This window comes from Schistocerca americana, chromosome 7 (genome assembly GCF_021461395.2).
Source record: "Schistocerca americana isolate TAMUIC-IGC-003095 chromosome 7, iqSchAmer2.1, whole genome shotgun sequence".
NCBI lineage: Eukaryota > Metazoa > Arthropoda > Insecta > Orthoptera > Acrididae > Schistocerca > Schistocerca americana.
Genome location: NC_060125.1, coordinates 387563474 through 387584990, shown reverse-complemented (window position 1 = coordinate 387584990; position 21517 = coordinate 387563474). Strand labels below are relative to the sequence as shown.

The window sequence follows — 21517 nt, the reverse complement described above, 5'->3', positions numbered from 1 at the left end:
TAGAGGCAACTTTTTCTCCTCCTGATAGAAATTATACCCTTCAAAGAGTTGTAAAAGGCGTCTGAAATCATCTCTCCATCCTGAGTTTTCGTGTGTCGAAGTCTTTTCTGAACCAAAACAGCTTTTCTCTAAGTCTCAATATACTACCAAAACATTGCCAGTGAACTTGTACTTGATACCGTGTTTTTGCGGGAACAAGTAACCCATCAAGTACCGTAGAAGCAGGTGGAACCCTATAAACTGGGGCTCTTGTAGAAATTCTTGTCTGAACTGTGTCTGGAGTCTACACCACTTTTGTGCCCCATATTGACTGTTGTTGTGTCCGAAATAATCATTTTGACGCTCCTCCACGCATCCAAGAGGACTGCAGTCTGGTAAACATATTCTCAGCTGACTAGTTTCCACAAGCTAAAATTCCGAAGAGTTCTTGCGGTATTCCTCATACACACCATCTGATATTCTCTATTAGTTCTCTTCCCATCAAAAAGCAAGCAGACCTCATCTTGACCAATAACATCTTTGAGCCGGTTCTGGATCACCCGACGCCAAATCCACGATTGCGGTATTGTACGTACGTTTATTCCGTCTTTAACAACGTTTTGAAAATCTTTTGATGCTTTTCTTGTTGATTGGGACACTTCTGACACCAAACTGGCTGTATATTTTGTAGGCTGATGCTTTAGTTTTCATAGTAGGACAGTTTTCAGCAATAGCACCATAAGTGCTGCTGCAGCTACCGTTGTCGCCTTCAGTACTATTATTGCTGAACTCTTGCACTTGGATCGTTAACTGAGATGATGAGTTTCATTTTGCAGGATGGATCGCTTTCATAGTAGCCACTTTTCATAGTAGCAACTTACTCAGTAATGTAGCCCACTCGGCTTTCTCTTTCAATTCGTTTCAAGTTCTTTGGCTTCAATGCAATGTTAGTTATACCCGGTTTTCTAATATCGAAAATGTGTGTAAGATTTTTTTTTTTTTGAGACCCGTCATTCCTCCGCTATTTATTATTTTCGAATGCTTTTATGAGTTTGTTAACCTTTGTATAAATTTGCTATATAGGAAGAAAAAGGAAGTCAGCTTTCTCCATAGCTTCAGTAATTCTCCTTTTATCTTGCTTATACTGTCAGCACGCTGTCTGAGTTCGTCGTACAACCCCAAAAACCACCAACGATCAAGGCGCTTTGTATAGAATCTCGTTCACGTTCTTTTTCATCTTTGATATGTTGGAACGGCGCTTTGCAGTGATTGTCAAATATCTCGTACCAATCTTTCCAGCCGACTGTACTGCTGCTTAGGATCGATTAGTTTTAAACGACGTGTTTAAACATGAAAATAAAGTGAATGCTACAAGAAATGATGATTGAGGAAGCACTACTCCTAACAAATGTAATGTATTAATTTCCTCTATTCCATAAATGAAATTATGCTGCGTGCGGGAGATTTTTACGTGGAAAGACCAAGATGATATCAGAAAAAGTAAGTTACAGGCAAAAGTTCACCAAAAGCAACGTTAGGAAAGTAGATATTTTGAAAAGAAAAGTAGAAGTCTTAACAATAATGTATGTTTCACATTTCATACTTCACTGAGCTTGTATTCCTCTACGTACTTCAATAAAATTCTTGAACTGCTTCGTATATGTCTGCCTCCACGCATCTAATGCTTAAGTACAAATTCAGACACCTACTTATGTGGAGCGTTTCTGCAAAACCGAGCATCTATTAAGTTTCCGATTTTGAGTTTTATACGAGTTGGAGTATTTTAAAATAAGAGGAATCGATTCCTCTTGTTAAAATTTAACATAACTTAAGGTACACCGTATTAAACACTCGTGAAATATTGCAAATATTTGCAAAACTTAACATCTACTAGACATTCTAGTTTGCAGCCATTTTAAACCAAAATTTACAGTGCTTTACAGTGTTTGTAATGGTGAAATTCGATTCCTCCTATTAGCAACTCCGTTTGTGACCGATCTACAACAGCAAAAGGTGTTCGTTGGCTGACTTCCATTTGTAACAAAGTTACACGTGTAGAATTTGTTTGTTCTTCAAAGCCCAAACACCAAACACAAGCATAAACATCGTATGTTAATACAGCGAAGGTAAATTACTTCCTTTATTGCCCGCATCTCGTGGTCGTGCGGTAGCGTTCTCGCTTCCCACGCCCGGGTTCCCGGGTTCGATTCCCGACGGGGTCAGGGATTTTCTCTGCCTCATGATGGCCGGGTGTTGTGTGCTGTCCTTAGGTTAGTTAGGTTTACGTAGTTCTAAGTTGTAGGGGACTGATGACCATAGATGTTAAGTCCCATAGTGCTCAGAGTCATTTGAACCATTTTGAACTCCCTTTATTAGAAGTTTATAAACATGTATAATTATGCCATTTGTTGGTCTATGCGTTTAAGTTGGGTCTAAAGGAGATAGATCTATATATAATGTTTGTTTAATTGACCGCTACTTATTTTAGATGGATTCAGAATTTGCTATTGGAGCATAAGTACATACAGGGTGTTTCAAAAATGACCGGTATATTTGAAACGGCAATAAAAACTAAACGAGCAGCGATAGAAATACACCGTTTGTTGCAATATGCTTGGGACAACAGTACGTTTTCAGGCAGACAAACTTTCGAAATTACAGTAGTTACAATTTTCAACAACAGATGGCGCTGCGGTCTGGGAAACTCTATAGTACGATATTTTCCACACATCCACATGCGTAGCAATAATATGGCGTAGTCTCTGAATGAAATTACCCGAAACCTTTGACAACGTGTCTGGCGGAATGGCTTCACATGCAGATGAGATGTACTGCTTCAGCTGTTCAATTGTTTCTGGATTCTGGCGGTACACCTGGTCTTTCAAGTGTCCCCACAGAAAGAAGTCACAGGGGTTCATGTCTGACGAATAGGGAGGCCAATCCACGCCGCCTCCTGTATGTTTCGGATAGCCCAAAGCAATCACACGATCATCGAAATATTCATTCAGGAAATTAAAGACGTCGGCCGTGCGATGTGGCCGGGCACCATCTTGGATAAACCAAGAGGTGTTCGCAGTGTCGTCTAAGGCAGTTTGTACCGCCACAAATTCACGAAGAATGTCCAGATAGCGTGATGCAGTAATCGTTTCGGATCTGAAAAATGGGCCAATGATTCCTTTGGATGAAATGGCGGCCCAGACCAGTACTTTTTGAGGATGCAGGGACGATGGGACTGCAACATGGGGCTTTTCGCCCCATATGCGCCAGTTCTGTTTATTGACGAAGCCGTCCAGGTAAAAATAAGCTTCGTCAGTAAACCAAATGCTGCCCACATGCATATCGCCGTCATCAATCCTGTGCACTATATCGTTAGCGAATGTCTCTCGTGCAGCAATGGTAGCGGCGCTGAGGGGTTGCCGCGTTTGAATTTTGCATGGATAGAGGTGTAAACTCTGGCGCATGAGACGATACGTGGACGTTGGCGTCATTTGGACCGCAGCTGCAACACGGCGAACGGAAACCCGAGGCCGCTGTTGGATCACCTGCTGCACTAGCTGCGCGTTGCCCTCTGTGGTTGCCGTACGCGGTCGCCCTACCTTTCCAGCACGTTCATCCGTCACGTTCCCAGTCCGTTGAAATTTTTCAAACAGATCCTTTATTGTATCGCTTTTCGGTCCTTTGGTTACATTAAACCTCCGTTGAAAACTTCATCTTGGTGCAACAACACTGTGTTCTAGGCGGTGGAATTCCAACACCAGAAAAATCCTCTGTTCTAAGGAATAAACCATGTTGTCTACAGCACACTTGCACGTTGTGAACAGCACACGCTTACAGCAGAAAGACGACGTACAGAATGGCACACCCACAGACTGCGTTGCCTTCTATATCTTTCACATCACTTGCAGCGACATCTGTTGTTGAAAATTGTAACTACTGTAATTTCGAAAGTTTGTCCGCCTGAAAATGTACTGTTGTCCCAAGCATATTGCAACAAACGGTGTATTTCTATCGCTGCTCGTTTAGTTTTTATTGCCGTTTCAAATATACCGGTCATTTTTGAAACACCCTGTATGATGTTGCTGTAGAGGTTAGTGCGTGGTTCACCTGTAAATGTATCTCTGCCACAACGATGTGCGTGTTTGCGTATCAACAGCCAAAAGACTATCTTCTCTTTTATGCGGTAAACGGTACGCAGATGGCTGGGTATTTTATTTATATGTCATCTTCATCCGAAAAGCGCTCGATGATGTGATACACCCGTGACTGAAGAAATAGCAGACCGCTGTCGAGAAGGGGTCACGTTCCTAATGCGTCACAGTGTAAAACAGCAAATGTCCGTCGCTGTCACGAGTATATATAGTCCACGGGCTCATTCAGCTAAGCATTCATGGCGTTGTGGGTTGTGGCTGTAAATAGCTTTCACAGCTAGTGAGCAACATGATAAGGATATACATATTACGACGTCCGAATCTAACGTCTGTAATCTGTGAAAAGACTTTCAGAGCAATTCATCGGATGAACCATACATCGACCCCAACTAGGTCAACCTTATGACTCCGGCAGTCTTTGCCAAATGCCGTTTTGCGGTTGTGGTAGGGGAGTTCAGTGCCGATCATTTGCACGCCTAAGTTCAGCGAACTATTATCAAACCCGAGGCTCTTATCAGTTGCTTAGTATTTACACGAGCTAGTATTGCTTTGGTGCTTTTTGACTCTTATTTGCCGAACACTTTCCGAACACTTTTATTAATCGTTGAAGCACCGTGGCGAGGAATGGGGAAAGTATATATATATATATATATATATATATATATATATATATATATATATACCCATGCACAATAGCATTAAGAGAGAAAGTGTAAAATTATGAAAGTGGCCAAAAATCGTGATTTTTTGCATACCAGATAGAGCATTCCTGAAGGCACAAAAATGGTTCAAATGGCTCTGAGCACTATGGGACTCAACTGCTGTGGCCAAAAGTCTTCTAGAACTTAGAACTACTTAAACCTAACTAACCTAAGGACAGCACACACATCCATGCCCGAGGCAACTCCGGCCGGCGAAGGCACAAAAAACCGCAGATAACGTAGAGGAGGGTAGTCAGGCATCACAAGTCAGCACAGGTTCAATTTTTACTCCGTGGAACTTGAAGTTAATGTTGAACTACTCCACGTATATTCACGAAAATCTCAAACCTCTCTAGCGCATATGCGCAAAAGAAGACTATCTGAACTGAAAAGGAGTGTGGCAGCAAGAGTGAAGTGATCGAATATCTGCTCCGGCACAGAAGATTCTTTGACGATTTTCGAAGGCAAATAATCCAGTGGAGTACCGAGAAGAACGGCTTATTGCAGGGCAGCTTACTGCATAGCTTTTCTATACATGTGCCAATAACCAGCCACTCCCGGAAGGCACTCTAAATTTTGTATACACTTATGAATGTTCCGTTGCAGTCCAAGCAAGTAAAGTTAACACCATCAAGAAGAAACCATCAGAAGCTACTACCAATAGCGAAACCAATTCCAACCTAACCCCTGAAAAACGTAAACCTGTATTTTTCACCTGAAGTATTTACAGGTGTCAGATACTCTACGTTATTGATCATACCTTGGAAGTATTCGTATTGCAAACGACTGTGCCAGTGTTCTGTAACCGCTACACAAAATACGTTAGTGTAGGTGCGAGAGCACTTATTTCTTGTAACTCTAGTTATACATTCATTTTGAACAGGCTGAAAAATTTATTCCATAGCTGACAGTCACCTGTAGTAGTAAGCATTTTCCAGAGAAGTCTACAGCCTCCGTCCTGCGGTATTGGCTGTCAACATTAACAACGTGTTCCAGTACGGCAGCTGCCAAGTCCAGGCAAACTCTGCCGAAAGGCTATGTTGAATACAACTGATTGCTCATTGTAGACTGAGCTCGATGACGACTAACAACTGTTGCATGTGGACCACAGGCTCTTGGGCCGCGGGTTACACTGCTACGCGCATCGCTACATCGACTAGAAAAATTGGCTGCCGTAGTTGGAGATAACATATTCGTTGCACGTTGGTCCTCTAGGCGAGATGACGTCACAGTTGCCTCCCGCCATGAGCGTGGCAAAGTAGTCCAGCTGCTGCAGGCACTCTCTGTGAACAATCATTGAAGCTCATGTGGCTCCTAGTCCTGCTGCATTGTGTACTACACCGAAGACTATTGCGATGGATGGGAGGCATACGTAACAGAGGTAGTGGTATGGAACATGTGAGGATGTTCTACTGCCAGAGCAATGTGTAACCACAAAATATCATGATGTGACAATAGACCGAGTATTAACTTAAAGGAAATACTGCTTGAACATGAAGCATGACTTGGTTGCAAGAAACAACATAATGCACAAAATATCTGGTGCGTACAGTGCAGAAGAACTTGTTGTTATTAGTTGTGAAGTACGTATGTCCTTTGTGGTATAACTTCAGCAATCCCAAACAAGTAGGCCTAACACTCAGTGAATCATTCTGCATCATCACAAGATGTTGGAGACCAACACTGGCTGAAAAGGTGGACTGCCCTGCCAGCATCACTTCCTCTAACGTGATATGCGAAGCGGCACAGCGGGCTGCTGTGGTCGAGCGGTTCTAGGCGCTTCAGTCCGGCGCTACTGTCGCTGGTTCGAATCCTGCTTCGGGCATGGATGTGTGTGATATCCTTAGGGTAGTTAGGTTTAAGTAGTTCTAAGTCTAGGGGACTGATGACCTCAGATGTTGAGTCCCATAGTGCTTAGAGCCATTTGAAGCAGCATCCAAGAAGGAAAAAAATTAATTCGTTTACATCTACGCCCCTCCTCCTTTATAGGTACCAACCAGCCCGCTACTGACTTAAATAAAGGAGAAATATCCAGTTCACTGCAGAAAATTTTCGCTAACACGCCATAGCAAAACCAGGACAAAAATGTGGCATGAATAAAAAATGATAACTTGTGTGAGCAATGAATTGCCCATAAACATTATGGTCTTAAGTATCAAAGTCTACGTTATACCCAACCATTGGAGATTCGCCTTGAAGAAAGTACCCCACTGGACTTAACCTAACCTGTGTTGCTCCTGCACATATTATAAAATAGTCTGCCCTCCATACCGACAGGGGTAGTACTGGACTCGCATTGGGAATACTGCAGATAGTATGCCCGTCCGATGATCTAGATTGACATTTTGCATTGAAGATAGCATATTAATATATAATATACTATACATTTTGCAAAAAAGAGGTAGAGTTACCTGTTAAAGAAACTATCCACATGTGAACTTTGCAAAATCAGGAGCGCCGATTGTTAGTTCTACACTCCTACAAATCATATCGACCGCTCTCACAGTACAATTTCACCGTGAATACTCGTATTTTTCGTCTCACCTCACCATTTCATCTACTTAACACGTCGTTCTTAATCTCCATCTACATCTCTCATCTACATCTGTACTCTTCAGACCATTGCGAAGTGCTTGTCGGAGGTTATTTCTCATTCCACCATTTTTAGAGGTGGCGGGTGTTTCTGTTGTTGGGGAGAAGTGACGAATTATACCGGATTTAACAGTTTCGTTTCTGTACCTAACTATTCTCGCACACAGGAGGGTTCCTTTAAAAGATCACAGTTGCCTTTCTACACCATCCTTATCCAAATGGGCTGGTGTGTCTCCGGTGTCTCCATTCATCACGTAAAGTGAGCCGTGTGGCGCTGGCGGCAGTTGCAGACGGGTAGCTGGCCGCGTCGCGCGCCGCAGTAATTGACGGCCAGCGACAGAAATCTGCTCGCTCCGCCTCGGTCTCCCTCGTAATCGCTTAAAATAGACTCCGTGCCCGCTGCATGTCAAAAGGCACACCAGGACGCGCGTTCCTCCGCTAAATGAGTGTCGCTGTGGCTTTGGGGCAGCAGCACTGGCCTAACGTGGACAGCGCTAGCCTGCCCCCCTTTTCATCTATCCTGTTTGCCGTTTACCCATTACTAGAACATGAACTCCAATTTCTTCGTAAGCTGATCAGTATTCGATACATTGTTGCATCAATTACAAACGTTTGGAGTCAAAATAATGTAGATGGGGCAGGATCCTACACTAGTACAACTGGTAATCATAAAATTTTCACTATCGCCGCGAGGAAATTAGATTAAGTAATTAACTTTTTTTTGTTAGCGAGTACATGTCTGCAGCCTCGAAACACATTGAAAGCCCCACGACACAGTACCGTAGCACGCGGCTAGTGCATAAATGGCGCGAATCCTTGTTAGATTGGAGTCTTTTTCTTCTTTTTCCTGCCCTCCGTACCGTGTCTTCACAGGGTCGGTATGTTAATTATTGAATCAGGAAATGTTCGTAATAGAGGGTGACGGAATGCACTCCCTGTCGCCATCGATCCTAGAGGCTCCTCCCCCTTCGGGACATACAGGGGTTGGACAAAGGTTTGGAAACACCAGAATCACTACACATTACCATGCGTAATACGGTCTAGTAAACGCTTTGCCATTCAAAAAACGTTCCAAACGTCCCGGGATGGATAAATACAAGTGCTGAAAGAACCTCAAGGTATACCATTCTTCATGCATAATAGTGGCAAGTTCAAGTAACGACGATGGAGTTCGATAGCAACCTTCACGCCAAAGACGGCCACAAAGACTAAATAATACTGAGTTCTGGTGACAGTGGTAGCCAGGGGATGTGCGACAAGTCATCCCCGCGTTCATAAAACGATGCAAGCTGCGTGAACAAGGAGCCCTGTCGTCTCGAAATGCGACATCACTATTGGGGAACAAACATTGTAGCATGTGTAGAGGCTGATGGTCCAGAATGGTCTCATAATCCTTGATAGTATCGCTACTTTGCAGAGAAACGACTAGGCCCATGGAATAATATGATATGGATACCCAAATCACTGCCGAACGCTCACCATCAAAACTGTCCGCTCCGATAGCTAAGTGGTCAGCGTGACGGATTGCCGTCCTACGGGCCCGGGCTCGCGTCCCGGCTGGGTCGGACATTTTCTCCGCTCAGGGACTGGGTGTTGTGTTGTCTTCATCATCATTTCATCCCCAGTCCGCGCAGGTCGCCCAATGTGGCGTCCAATGTAATAAGACCTGCACCAATGTGGCCGGACCTGCCCCGCAAGGGGCCTCCCGGCCAATGACGCCAAACGCTCATTTCCATCTCCATACCACCTAAACTTGGCCAGAAGTTGGAAACAGCGTTAAATAAAAATCATCCGACAAAATGACTTCCTCCATTACTCCATAGTTCAGATCTTACTACTTCAGCACCACGTTTTCCTCTTACTGGTATTTGTTTCAGTGGTGTATAGGTTTGTAATTCCAGTTCGCTCTGTACTTTCCTGCTTAAGGAACTCCGTTCGTGTTCTTTTGGTGCTGACAGCTTCTGAGGCTGCGACTTTCAGTCCTACAGTGACTTTTGCAGCTGTCATCCTCCTACTTCTCGTCACAGTCCTCTCCAGTGACCGTTTGAGACGATCAATCAACACATACTTTTGTCTGCATTGTGACGTAGCGGATAAAGCTTTCCCACTTTCTCTGCATGCGATATAAATCTTCGATACGGTGTCTCTCGAAGCACCAAACACTTTGGTTACTTTGGACATGGAAGCACCGATCACACTAGCAGAAACAATATGCCCACGTCCGATCTAATGCACACACAACTACACAGGACACTGTTCTGGCCACGACTGAGACCTGCACCGTTTTGTGTACATTGTTCAAGTGGTGTTCGTGGTCAAATACTACAGCGCAAACTGCGATCTTGGCTAGCATCAGCACTGATGTTCAAGCACGCATTTCTCGCGACGTTTCTATATCTTCATCCAACTCCTATTGTGTTCTGCCATGTGGGAATGTGCGAACGTTTTGTAAATGTTCGGAGATCACGTTACAGAGGCAAGAAGTGGGTACCAGTACGGTATTCAAGTAGTCAGATGTGGGAAACCGACTAGAAACTATGTCCAGGCTGGCCGCTACTCCAACCGTCGTCGTTAATCCGCTAGGTGGATTCGATCATTCATCGACGTCTCTCCCCGAAACCCAGAAACAGCGTGCTAACGCGCGCGGCTATCTGAGTGGTCCCTTGATAAATGGTAGTATTGTAGGGTAATTCGTTTCCTACCTTTGAATAATTCTACGATAATCCGTGCTGCGTCTGTGGAAATGTACGACAGCGGAGAGGCTGCCCTGACATGTCCAGTGTGGTCAAACAAGTGTGAATGACGAAGAACGAAGTGGCACTCTACCTGTCTGTGAATAAGTGGGAATCGTATGGGAAGGATTCAAGATGACCGACGTATCGCAATCGACGTAAAAGAGGAAAAGCTGAATATCAGTTATGGGTCGGATTCCTATATTTTGTAGCACCTTCTGGACATTACAAATATCGCTGTCCCGTATTTCCCCTTCAAAAAATATGCCGAACCGGGAAACTAATGAAAATGTTACTTGAGAAACATAAGCACTCTGCATTTCGTGCCTCAAAAGCATTGTTCATTCAAGACTTGAAATACTGATATATGATTGTTGGCTGTTTGCTTAAAATATTCAGTTTTGGACCTTCTACCATCCACTTTGACGCTAAAGGTCTGAGAATCCTCTATATACCGTCTTCAGCTAGGCTTATCTTTCTTTTCCAGTCCATTTATTAATTAGTTCATTAGTTTCGCGTACGTTAACACACTTTCGGCCACGCTGCAAGACTGCTCCTGCCAGTCTTCCACAAACGTCTTTCTGCGCCAGTCCTGAGTTTTCACTTTGCCTTAGTCTTATCTTTGAATCTAGATTATTATTATTATTATTATTATTAATACCGTTATTATTAATAATATTATTTTCTTGTCGTATGGGTCCACAGCTTATGTAATTTTCTTAAAAGACATAATCTTGCTCTCAGAATTTTATTTTACGATTGCAATTTCGGCATTAAGCCACTTTCAAGCATCTACAAAACATAATACAACATAATCAGAACAGTTTACAGTAGGATTAACTGCAGGTACAACCAGTTTTGTAGTTTTTTAATATTCATATACTGTGCTTACAAGATTTTGATATACAGGCGGAGATATATCTCAAAATCTTGTAAGTACTGTATATGAATGTCAAAAAACCTACAAAATGAGTTGTACCTGCGGTTAACACCGCTGTAAATTGTTCTGATTATGTTGTATTATGTTTCGTAGATGCTTTAAAATGGCTTAATGCCGAAATTTCAATTCCAAAATAAAATTGTAACAACTGAAACCAAGATATAATCGTTGAAAAAATTATTAATATTGTTATTATGATTACTATGCTTATCCCACATTCAGGAAACAGAGCTCTGAACTAAAATCTAAGAAAGACAATGGCAAATGAACTAGAGCTAACAGTAGTATTTCGTCTTAACCTTACAGTTCAGACAAATTCGATTGTTGATTACGTGTGGAGGTAAAGCAGCACGTTAAGCAAATGCAATTTGGTCACATACTTTTCATAATGTTTCCTTCGACTGCCTATGCCAATTTCTGATACCCATATGCTCTTGTACTCAAGCGCTGAACTCTTTTTACTTGTAATACAACTTCACAATACAACGTACCAACTCAGGTGCGAATGAAAAAAAAAGTATTTTCCTCTTCAGAGCTGGGAAAAAAGTGTAATTTCGGCTTGGCGGCTGCAGCGTAAAGCCTGGAAAGTAAACAACTTCTCTTGAATTCAATTTAACTCTGCGAACAAGTCGCCGCGCGATATTTTGAGAGTGGACGAGTGACCTGAGTACGGTTGGGATGCCAAATGGCGTAATGCGGAGGGGAAAACAAGATTGTAGCTGTTCTGAATTGAATTAGAAAATTACCCTATTTCGTTCTCTACATTCATCCCAGAACATATGATACTAGTCCATGATGACAGTTTTTAAATTACGTTTGTGGACATAATTAAAACGCGACAGGCCAATCTGACGAAGGAGAAACTCCTTAACTAATCTTGCTGACTTAGAGAGCAGTATATGTGTACTGTCAGAACAAAGAAATGAATACCGCTACAGTTGCAGAGGAAGGTCTTTATGTCCAAGTTTGTATACCCTTATGTGAACTCCAACAGCAAGGCGAAATTTATCCCTCTGTGTGGAATGAGATGTCAGAACGAACATTTTAATTTGTTTAAATGTTTGCACTAATAATTATTCGGATTCGTTTTCAGTTACTTAAATACGTAAAATAATGACAGGAACTTGTTTCATACAAAAATTTGACTGAGAATGGCGAAAATGACTACTCACTGTGCATCTAGCGTCTTCTCGCCAGAAGGCAGATTGTCAGAATTACTTAAGGTCTAGAAAAATCTGAGCCTTTCACTTTTCACAATTATAATACTGTTTCAGTTCAATAGCATTCTTCCATTTGCATAAGCTTTTACACAAAGAAAAACTTGGCGTATCTTATAACCACAAAGAAACTGCCTTTACACAAATTAAACTCACTTTAAACTGCTGTGTGTACGGCAACAAGAAAGCACCGCAGTGAAATCACTCACTTTCAGAGGTTTCCTTTGTAAATAAATTGTTTGACTGCTTCGTCGACTCACACGTAAAATGCTTTAATGTGGCTGGTTTTAATGGCTGGAAGTGTCACTATCTCTCGTCTGCACGCTTCTGTGTTTTGTGCTTTAAACTAAGTGTAATTTTCATAATTGTCACCCTCAGTATTTCGTGTTTCTCAGCGTGGAAAAGGCGAGATACGTGAGCGTCCCTGAAAAGAAAGCACAGTGTATTGTTGACTGTCGCTACAGGCGTCGCGAACCCACTACCTCTAGTAAGCTACGTTGCCTTGTGGCAAATGGCCGGCATTTCAACTTTGTTCGCTTCGTCTGTTGCAGTGCTGGCAGAACTGCGGTCCTGTGCAAGCGAACCGATCGCTGTGGGGCACTCTCTGCGCTGCAGACCCCGCATGTGTGAGTAGCCAAACGATCTACGGCATCTTGTAACTATGTGGTCATGTGGATATTCGCGGATATATTGGTGGACATGCGGAGTAATGAATACTTTGTAGATAAAAGACCACATCGAAGGGGACGTCCGCATGTATATCTGCGAATGTCCACAGCTATTGCTGTGTGGTTAAAATTAAGCGATAATGTTAACATTACGATATGACTTATCTGTTTAGGGTCAAACGATGGATAGTAATAAATATTATTGTTTTAAGTAACTATTATTAACCATTCTAGATGGAGTGCTGGTATGTCGCGCTAGAAATGGCAAAATTATTTGGCGGACAGGGTGGATAGCAATCTACGGTTGTTTGCTGATGCTGCCGTGGTGTACGCCAAGGTGTCGAAGTTGAGTGACTGTAGGAAGATACAAGACGGCTTAGACCAAATTCTCATTTGGTGTAATGAATGACAGCTAGCCCTAAATGTGGAAAAATGTAAGTTACTGCGGATGAGTAGAAAGATGAAGCCTGTAATGTTCGGGTACAGTACCACTAGTGTCCTGCTTGACACAGCCAAGTCGTTTTAATGTGTGGGTATAATGCTGCAAAGCGATATGACGTGGAACGAGCGTGTGGAAAATGTGGTAGGGAAGGCGAATGGTCGACTTCAGTTTATTGGGAGAATTCTAGGAAAGAGTGGTTCACCGGTAAAGGAGACCGCATGTAGCAAGCTGGTGCCTCCTGTTCTTGAGTACGGCTCGAGTGTTTGAGATCCGTACCAGAACGGATTGGAGGAAGACAACGAAGTAATTCAGAGTTGGGCTGCTAGATTTGCTACCGTTACGTTCTAAAACACGTGTTACGGAGATGCTTCGAGAATTCAGGTGGGAATCCCAGGAACCAAGAAGACGTTCCCTTTCGAGAAACACTGCAGTGAAAATTTAGATAACCGGCATCTAAAGCTGGCTTCCGAACGAATCTACTGCCCAACATACATAAATACGAGAAATTAGGGCCCATGTGGAGGCATATAGACATTCGTTTTTCCCTCACTCCATTTGAGAGTGGAACAGGAAAGCAAATGGCTGGTAGTGGGACAGGGTACCCTCAGCCACGCAACGTACGGTGGCTTGCGGAGTATCTTTGTAGATGTAGAACAACAGTGACCTCGAGAGGGTAGATACTTTGTTGATATCTGAAAAGGTTTAAGATAGCAACAGGCCCTTTTTAGAGTTGGTCGCAAAATTACATGTACATTCTGTTTTCGTCGTACCACCAGATGCTTCACATCTGAGGCATTTCTGTTTTTATTTGCGTTAACAGCTACCACTAATGCCACAAATTGGCATGAATGATATTCGTAGAACAATCCTTCGTTTGGAATATTCACTCCGTGCTCTGACTCCTGCTGGAGCTTCACTTACGTATAAATCCGCATTGTACAAAAAAAAAAAAAAAAGCATTTCTCAACATTTCTCTTAAAAATAATTACAGGTACACATTGTAACGCTTGTTACATTAAGAAGCGTAACATAATCTAATACTGTGTTGAATTAACTTAATTTGATAAACCAACTATAACGAAAACGTTTTCAGTAAGTGACGACAACTGGTATCGATATCATTCAACTTACCAATATGATACCAGTAGTTTCGCAGAAAAAGTGACAAAATCTCGTTCAGTAATCACGAAATGAAACTATAGCTTATGGTAGACATCAAGAATATGACAGGCTAACTGATATTAAAGAATGGTCGTGTCAGGCCTGTGCGTTCTTAACCAGTGGAGTGTAAGGAATGAGTTCCGATTTCAGCGGCTGTAAATGTAGACCAGGCGTACGTCTACCGCCAGAGCTAGGGCATGCCGAGCGGATTAATGTGATTAATCAAATATTGATGTCCATGCATGTGAATGCGGACAAAACACTTGCGGGTGAGAAATTTATTCTCTTGTCTGTGTTGACCTCTACTTATTGCGTTTGTCACACATTTGTGATGCTAGTGCTCCGAAAGACAAGGAGGGAGTACTCTTCCACATAAGATCTTCGTTTTATTATTTAATGTGGCACTTCAACGTGCTCAACAATAGTTTATATTGTAAGTTTTGAATTAGACCCCAAGCAGTTTACCGTCGCCTCTACTTGATTACGCTATTTATTGTTACTCATCGATATAGCGCTTTGATGTACTGCATTGCATTTTGCGATTGATCTCACATTATGTGAATGAGAAAGACGAAGCTTCGAATCTGCAAAACATCCTGTCTATGTAACAATAACACAACGTATCAGATATCGTTCAGGAAGTACAGAGAACGAAATGCAATCAATGAAATGCACCACGTGATACAATTGCCACTGTCACCCAGCGACTAACAATACAACAAACTATTGTCCGATGAAGTGGATGGGTGTTTTGGCCTATAGCGTCTCCCACGAAATCTTTACTTTAGTAAAACTAACCAACCTTTCCTCTCGAATTATAGCAAAACTGTTTGAAGATCACTCCAGGATCATGTGAGTACCAGCGTAGGTCCTTACCTTCTGACTATCCCCTGAAGACCATTTGGACCCCATCACGCGAGCCAGCTCTAGGCAGTCTCCATGACTGGAGATGGGTGTTGTGCACCCACTGATCAGGAGGGCTCCTTAATGCTTTCCATATTTTATGGTAAGTTCTGTGGGACGAAACTGCTGAGGTTACCGGTCCCTAGTCTTACACATTACTTAATCTAGCTTAAACTAACTTACGCTAAGGACAAGACACACAGCCGTGGCCGAGGGAGGACTCGAACCTCCGACGGGGGCAGCCGCGCGAACCGTGACAAGGAATTTGCCATATGAAGACGCATCACCTCTCTCAGGGCGAAAGAGACTGCTACATGCTATTATAGATTTGTGTCTGTAGTTCAACTGCTCAAGAGTGTAAACCTGAGATCGATTATTATTAACACATTATGTTACTGTAACACAACAATGCAGCAACTGAAAACAAGGCCCCAGACGTGGAAGCGTCCAACACGAAAAAAAGAAATAAAAAGAAAACGCGGAGATTTTCAAATTAAATCTTGTTTCTTCTGTTTCTGAGGAAAGCACCTAATAAACTCCTTGTAACTTGAAGGGAAACTGGCCGAAAATGAGGCAGCAATAGTCGCGACGATGGTTAAGGAAAAATCCCGGCTTTCATCTGGAGTGACTGATGATAATTACAAAAGTTCACTTCCGTAAAGTACATCCAAAAAGTAACGAACCAGAGGGTGTGAAAGGAAAACCGCTGAAAGTCTCATACCGTCATTGTCTCCGGAAGGAGGTGCTGTTTCCAAAGCCCCTCTAGACGGACACGGACACCATCCACATGAAGACAGAACGAGCACGCAGATGCATCGACCGTCCTCCAGCAATTAGTTGTGTTGGAAACAGCGAAATGGAAGATTAAGAAAAAGAGAAAAGACGTTAGCTGCTTTTCCTGACGGCGGAAGAAGAGTTAGGCACATGCATTTCCGTTATAGGGTCATGGCGTGGCACGAGCGATTCAAGGAAAGACGGATGTCCTTGGCCGATGACACGCGAGCTGGAACGCGACATCGCGATACTAAAACTATAGTCTAGCAGGTGAATGCCTTCATTATTCAAGGCCGTCGAGCCACCAGTAGCAGCTGTTGCCGAAGAGGTCGGACTGACCGCCAGAAGTGTTCACGTCATCATTAAGGAGAGACTGAACTTTAGCAAAGTACCGACAACCTTGTAGGGGGGTCAACCGCAGCTATGAGTAGTCATATTGAGGTATTAATAACCGCTTCAGCTGTATTTAGTGTTTCACTATTGAATCACTGCCGGTTTCCTGGCAGTAAAAGCCACATTTTCAAGTGAGTGTCTGTATAACAATAAAGCCAAATGGATCAAATGGCTCTGAGCACTATGGGACTTAACTTCTGAGGTCATCAGTCCCCTAGAACTTAGAACTACTTAAACCTAACTAACATAAGGACATCACACACATCCCTGCCCGAGGCAAGATTCGAACCTGCGACCGTAGCGGTCGCGCGGTGTCAGACTGTAGCGCCTAGAACCACTCGGCCACCCCGGCCGGCAATAAAGCCAGAAGGAATAACAATCCTGAGATATACACTGGTATGGTACACTATTTTAAGATTTTTTTAAAAAAAAAGAACGTTAAAAACATTTACGTGATGTATCAGAATGTTAGTACTCACATAACTAAAACATTCGAGAGGAATTTTAAACTACTTAAAATATCATAAAGTTTTAGGGTTTATGCAATGGACTCTGTCGGCAGATCTGTTTCGTTGCCGTAATATGCACATGATGATCCTCTTTTACACTCTAGCTTTAGCATAACTTACGGGCGTTATTAACTAAAAATATGTCAGCTGTCACTATCATATAGATATTATTCGTTGTTCTCATTTACCATTCGTATAATCCCCGCGTCCCCTGTAAGTGGTTCCTTATAGATCGGAGAAGCGGTAAGTGCCATTTTCAGGTTCTGCTTTTCCGCCGATAGCTATTTACTTGACGGTTCTGCCTAAGTAGAACATCCCTCCATTTTGTGGCAACCACTTCTTGGTTTCTTCATTCTGGCCCAGAATGAGGTCTTAATAGTTTTCATTTATTTTCTCCTTACCAATGGATCACTATGGTACGATTTGCTTAGGACCTATCCAGTATATTGGAATACGGCTGTTTTATTCCATGACATATCGCCTCTTAGCGGTTCTTTGTTGTGTCAGACAACGAATGCTGGATAAAAAGATTCCGAGGTTTCCCGCTCTAATGTTTTACTCATGTGAATACTAACATTTTCATATACTCATGTAAAAGTTTTTAATACTTTAAAAAAAACTTTAAAATCTTAAAATAATCTACCATACCAGTGTACATCTCAGGGTTGTTATTCCTTCTGGCTTTATTGTTATACAGATATTCACCTGAAGATGTTCCTTTTAGTGCCACGAAACCGACAGTGATCCAATAATAAAGGTCTAAATAAAGCTGAAGCGGTTATTAACACCTCTGACTAACAAAGTGCACCCAGAAGGTGCCTCACAGTCTTCAACTAGCACAGGAAACACGTCGAAAGAGACTCTCTCTCTCTCTTGAACATCTGCAGCACTATGCCAAGAAAAGGAATGGGTTTCAGTCACGAGTGGCCGGAGGAGGTGAGACATGTTGTCATCTGTTCGAACCCTAGTCAAAACCACACAGTGGCTAGCGGAAACATGCAGGGTGGACACCACACAAAAAAAATTACGCAAGAACACGAAAGAAGACTCTGAGAAGCAAAAGACACCTCGGACGAGGGCGTCATGCAGTACTTTCGGAACTGGTTCGGGGATTTTAAGAGACTATCTTCCAGCACCTAGTGCCGCATTGCGACCAGTGCTTTAGCAGTGCTGGGGTATTTTTGAAGTAAAAGCACCAGTTTACGTTTACATACCTCCGGTTTATGTTTCCTTTTCTATTTTAAAGCTTCTCACAGGCGGAAAATTTATAAGTAAAATTACAGTATGCACCTCGGATGAATTTCGGTGAGGGTTAATGCGAAGTGTCGGGAAACAGTGCTTCACTTGTGTCCTCCCTGCAGTTGCCAATGGTCAGTAGTATATACCGTCCGAAGAATATTGCCCTCCTGTAGTAGACTGTCAGCCTAGCTGTGTAGTGTTTGCCGGCCGGAGTGGCCGAGCGGTTCTAGGCGCTACAGTCTGGAACCGCGCGACCGCTACGGTCGCAGGTTCGAATCCTGCCTCGGGCATGGATGTGTGTGATGTCCTTAGGTTAGTTAGGTTTAAGTAGTTCTAAGTTCTAGGGGACTTATGACCACAGCAGTTGAGTCCCATAGTGCTCAGAGCCATTTGAACCATTTTTTGTGTAGTGTTTCGTTGTTCACATTCAGTCAGTATATACACTAAAATAGCAGTTAATAATGCACACTTATTTATATCAATGCTTTATTCATAGTAGTAACTGTGTATACTACAACTATAATGCGTTTTTTATAGTAAAAATCGCATTTTATTCACTTAAAGTTTCGATGCATTGTCTCTTCAGTTTCTAGCTTACGAGAGAATTTGTAGTCTCCTTATAAGTTCCACACGAACTTTAACTTTGCCTCCCTTTTTTTTTTAATTTACGGCATTGTGCCGAAGGTGAAACTTCTTGTGAAACATGTATACATGCATGAAATACTGACTGAAAGCAAAAAACACACGAAAAACGCCCGCATCTGTCATGTGTTTTAACTGAATAAAACGACGGAGTGTCGCGGCGAAAAGAAAAGAATGTACTCATTTCAACACTTGCAGGCTCAGAATTGATAAGCGGTTCATCCAGCAGCTTCTGTTACCATGACAACACAAATGAAAAAAAAAAATTGATTGTTATTATCCTGGGCGTCTCAGTACGTAGAAATGGTACGGTAATTTAACACATTTAAGTCATATTCACGTAAATTAGTCAGTCATACAGTTGGACTGACGGTTTTAGAACGGTGCGTCATATTCTGGAGTAGACCACATCACAGTGCCAATTCGACTCGCTAGTATATTACTATCGTGCACAGTTGTCTCAGCTGGAGAAAGTGCATATTATATTGTTACTGTGCAATCTATTACTAGTATGCTACCTTGATCTGCCAGATTCGTTATAATAACTGAACCGAGAAATGATCGTGTTCAATATTGTAATATGGACAAATCCTCGTTCACTTACAGAAATACGAGTTACACTATGTGATGAAAAGTATCTGGGCACTCCCAACAACACACGTTTTTCATATTAGGCGCATTTTCCTGCCACTTACAGCCAGGTACTCCATATGAACGACCTCAGTGGTCATTAGACATCGTGAGAGAGCAGAATGGGGCGCTCCGCACAACTCACGAACTTCGAACGTGATCGGGTGGTTGAGTGTCACTTGTGGCATACGTCCGTGCACGAATTTCCACACTCCTAAACATCCTTAGGTCTACTGTTTACGATGTGATAGTGAAGTGGAAACGTGATGGTACACGTACAACGCAAAAGCGTACATGCCGATCTCGTCTGTTGACTGACAGAGACCGCCGACAGTTGAAGAGGGTCGTTATGTGTAATAGGCACACATCTTTCCAAACCATCACACAGGAATCCAAACTGCATCAGAATCCACTGAAAGTACTATGACAGTTAGGCGGGAGGTGAGAAATCAATAATTCAAAAAGAGGAAACTGTTATGTAGACAGGAGTGACACCACCGGCGGTCGACCATTGGTGTAAACGCCCAGAAGATGACCCCTACGTCGGTTTGAAACCGGTTGGCGGTATAATAATAATAATAATAAATGCGATTAAGACTCTTTTTGAATTATTGATTAATCATACTTAGGTTAGTTAGGTTTAAGTAGTTCTAAGTCTAGGGGACTGATGATCCCAGATGTTAAGTCCCATAGTGCTTTGAGCCATTTGAACCATTTGAGCCCCAATTTATAAATGTAACATTTGAAATGTTGGCTAGGAAACAATTTAAACGAAGACTGCAGAGGAATTAAAACCTATACCGAAAGCGTACGTTTTTCAGTACTGGATTTTATCAGTTTTTTCGGATGATGGAACAGATATAGCACGTTCCATCGCTCCTGTGCGTTTCATTCTATTGGCTTAAACTTAGTTCTGTTGAATGAAGACTGGTGCGCAGTCAGTGGAGAGATTTGGATCTAGTGACCTAGCGATAAACCGCGTGTATGGAATCCGTGCCGTCGCGGGATCGAATTCCGGATGGATCACGTAAATTTTCAGTCTGCCTTTAATTTAGCATTCACTTCACTACGATGTGAGAAGTCACCACAGCATCTTCGGGTTCCACATTAAACTGTAAGTCCCCTTGCCCGGTTGAGTAACAGAGAGCCCAGCGATGGAATCCTTGATTTCAAAATTAAATATGAAATCTAAAGTACAGCTGAAGGAGTTTCATTTTTAATAAAATTTATACCAGCTAACGTCCCACCACCATCCAATTTTAATACGGATGTACGAAGATGAAATACAGGGCGAGTCAGGAGGAAAGGCATGTGTTTTGACGTGTGATAGCATTACTGACCTATTCCGAATGGTTTCCGAGATAGAACACTTTTAGTGTACATTTTTATTTATTTTCTGTATTATTCATTGTCATTGTTTACTACGTACCACAGTAATATATAGGAGGTTGAGACGAACATTTTGGTACAGGACTCTTGTGGTCTATCAAGTCGAAAAAGTACCTCAAACTGGCCTACAAAAAGTACCTAAGCTACAGCGCATGAGCGTCGCGCGAGAATTTCAATATTCTCGCGATCTCTCCGCGCAAACTGCTAGTCCTAGGAAAAAAAATGAATAGGATCTTTTTTGTGGTAAATTTAATTTGATTTGTGTATTGAGACACATTTTCAACGGTTGTCGAGTTATTAAAGATAAATATACAAAAGTGAAATTAAACGTGTTCTATCTCGGAAACCATTCGCAATAAGGCGTATGTCAATATGAAATTTTTTGTTCAGAATCACTAATACTATCGCGTCTCAAAGCATTTACTTTTCCTTTTGACATACCCTGTATATCGAAATTA

The 21517-nt window shown here is 42.4% G+C and overlaps 1 protein-coding gene across 1 annotated transcript in view; it reads left to right on the top strand.

Moving 5' to 3' along the window:
- Window positions 1–21517, top strand: part of LOC124622958 — a 154458-nt gene that overhangs the window by 79151 nt on the left and 53790 nt on the right. The window contains exon 2 of the mRNA XM_047148749.1: window positions 12861–12935. Coding sequence (XP_047004705.1) covers window positions 12861–12935 — 75 coding nt within the window. The remainder of the gene's footprint in view (window positions 1–12860; window positions 12936–21517) is intronic.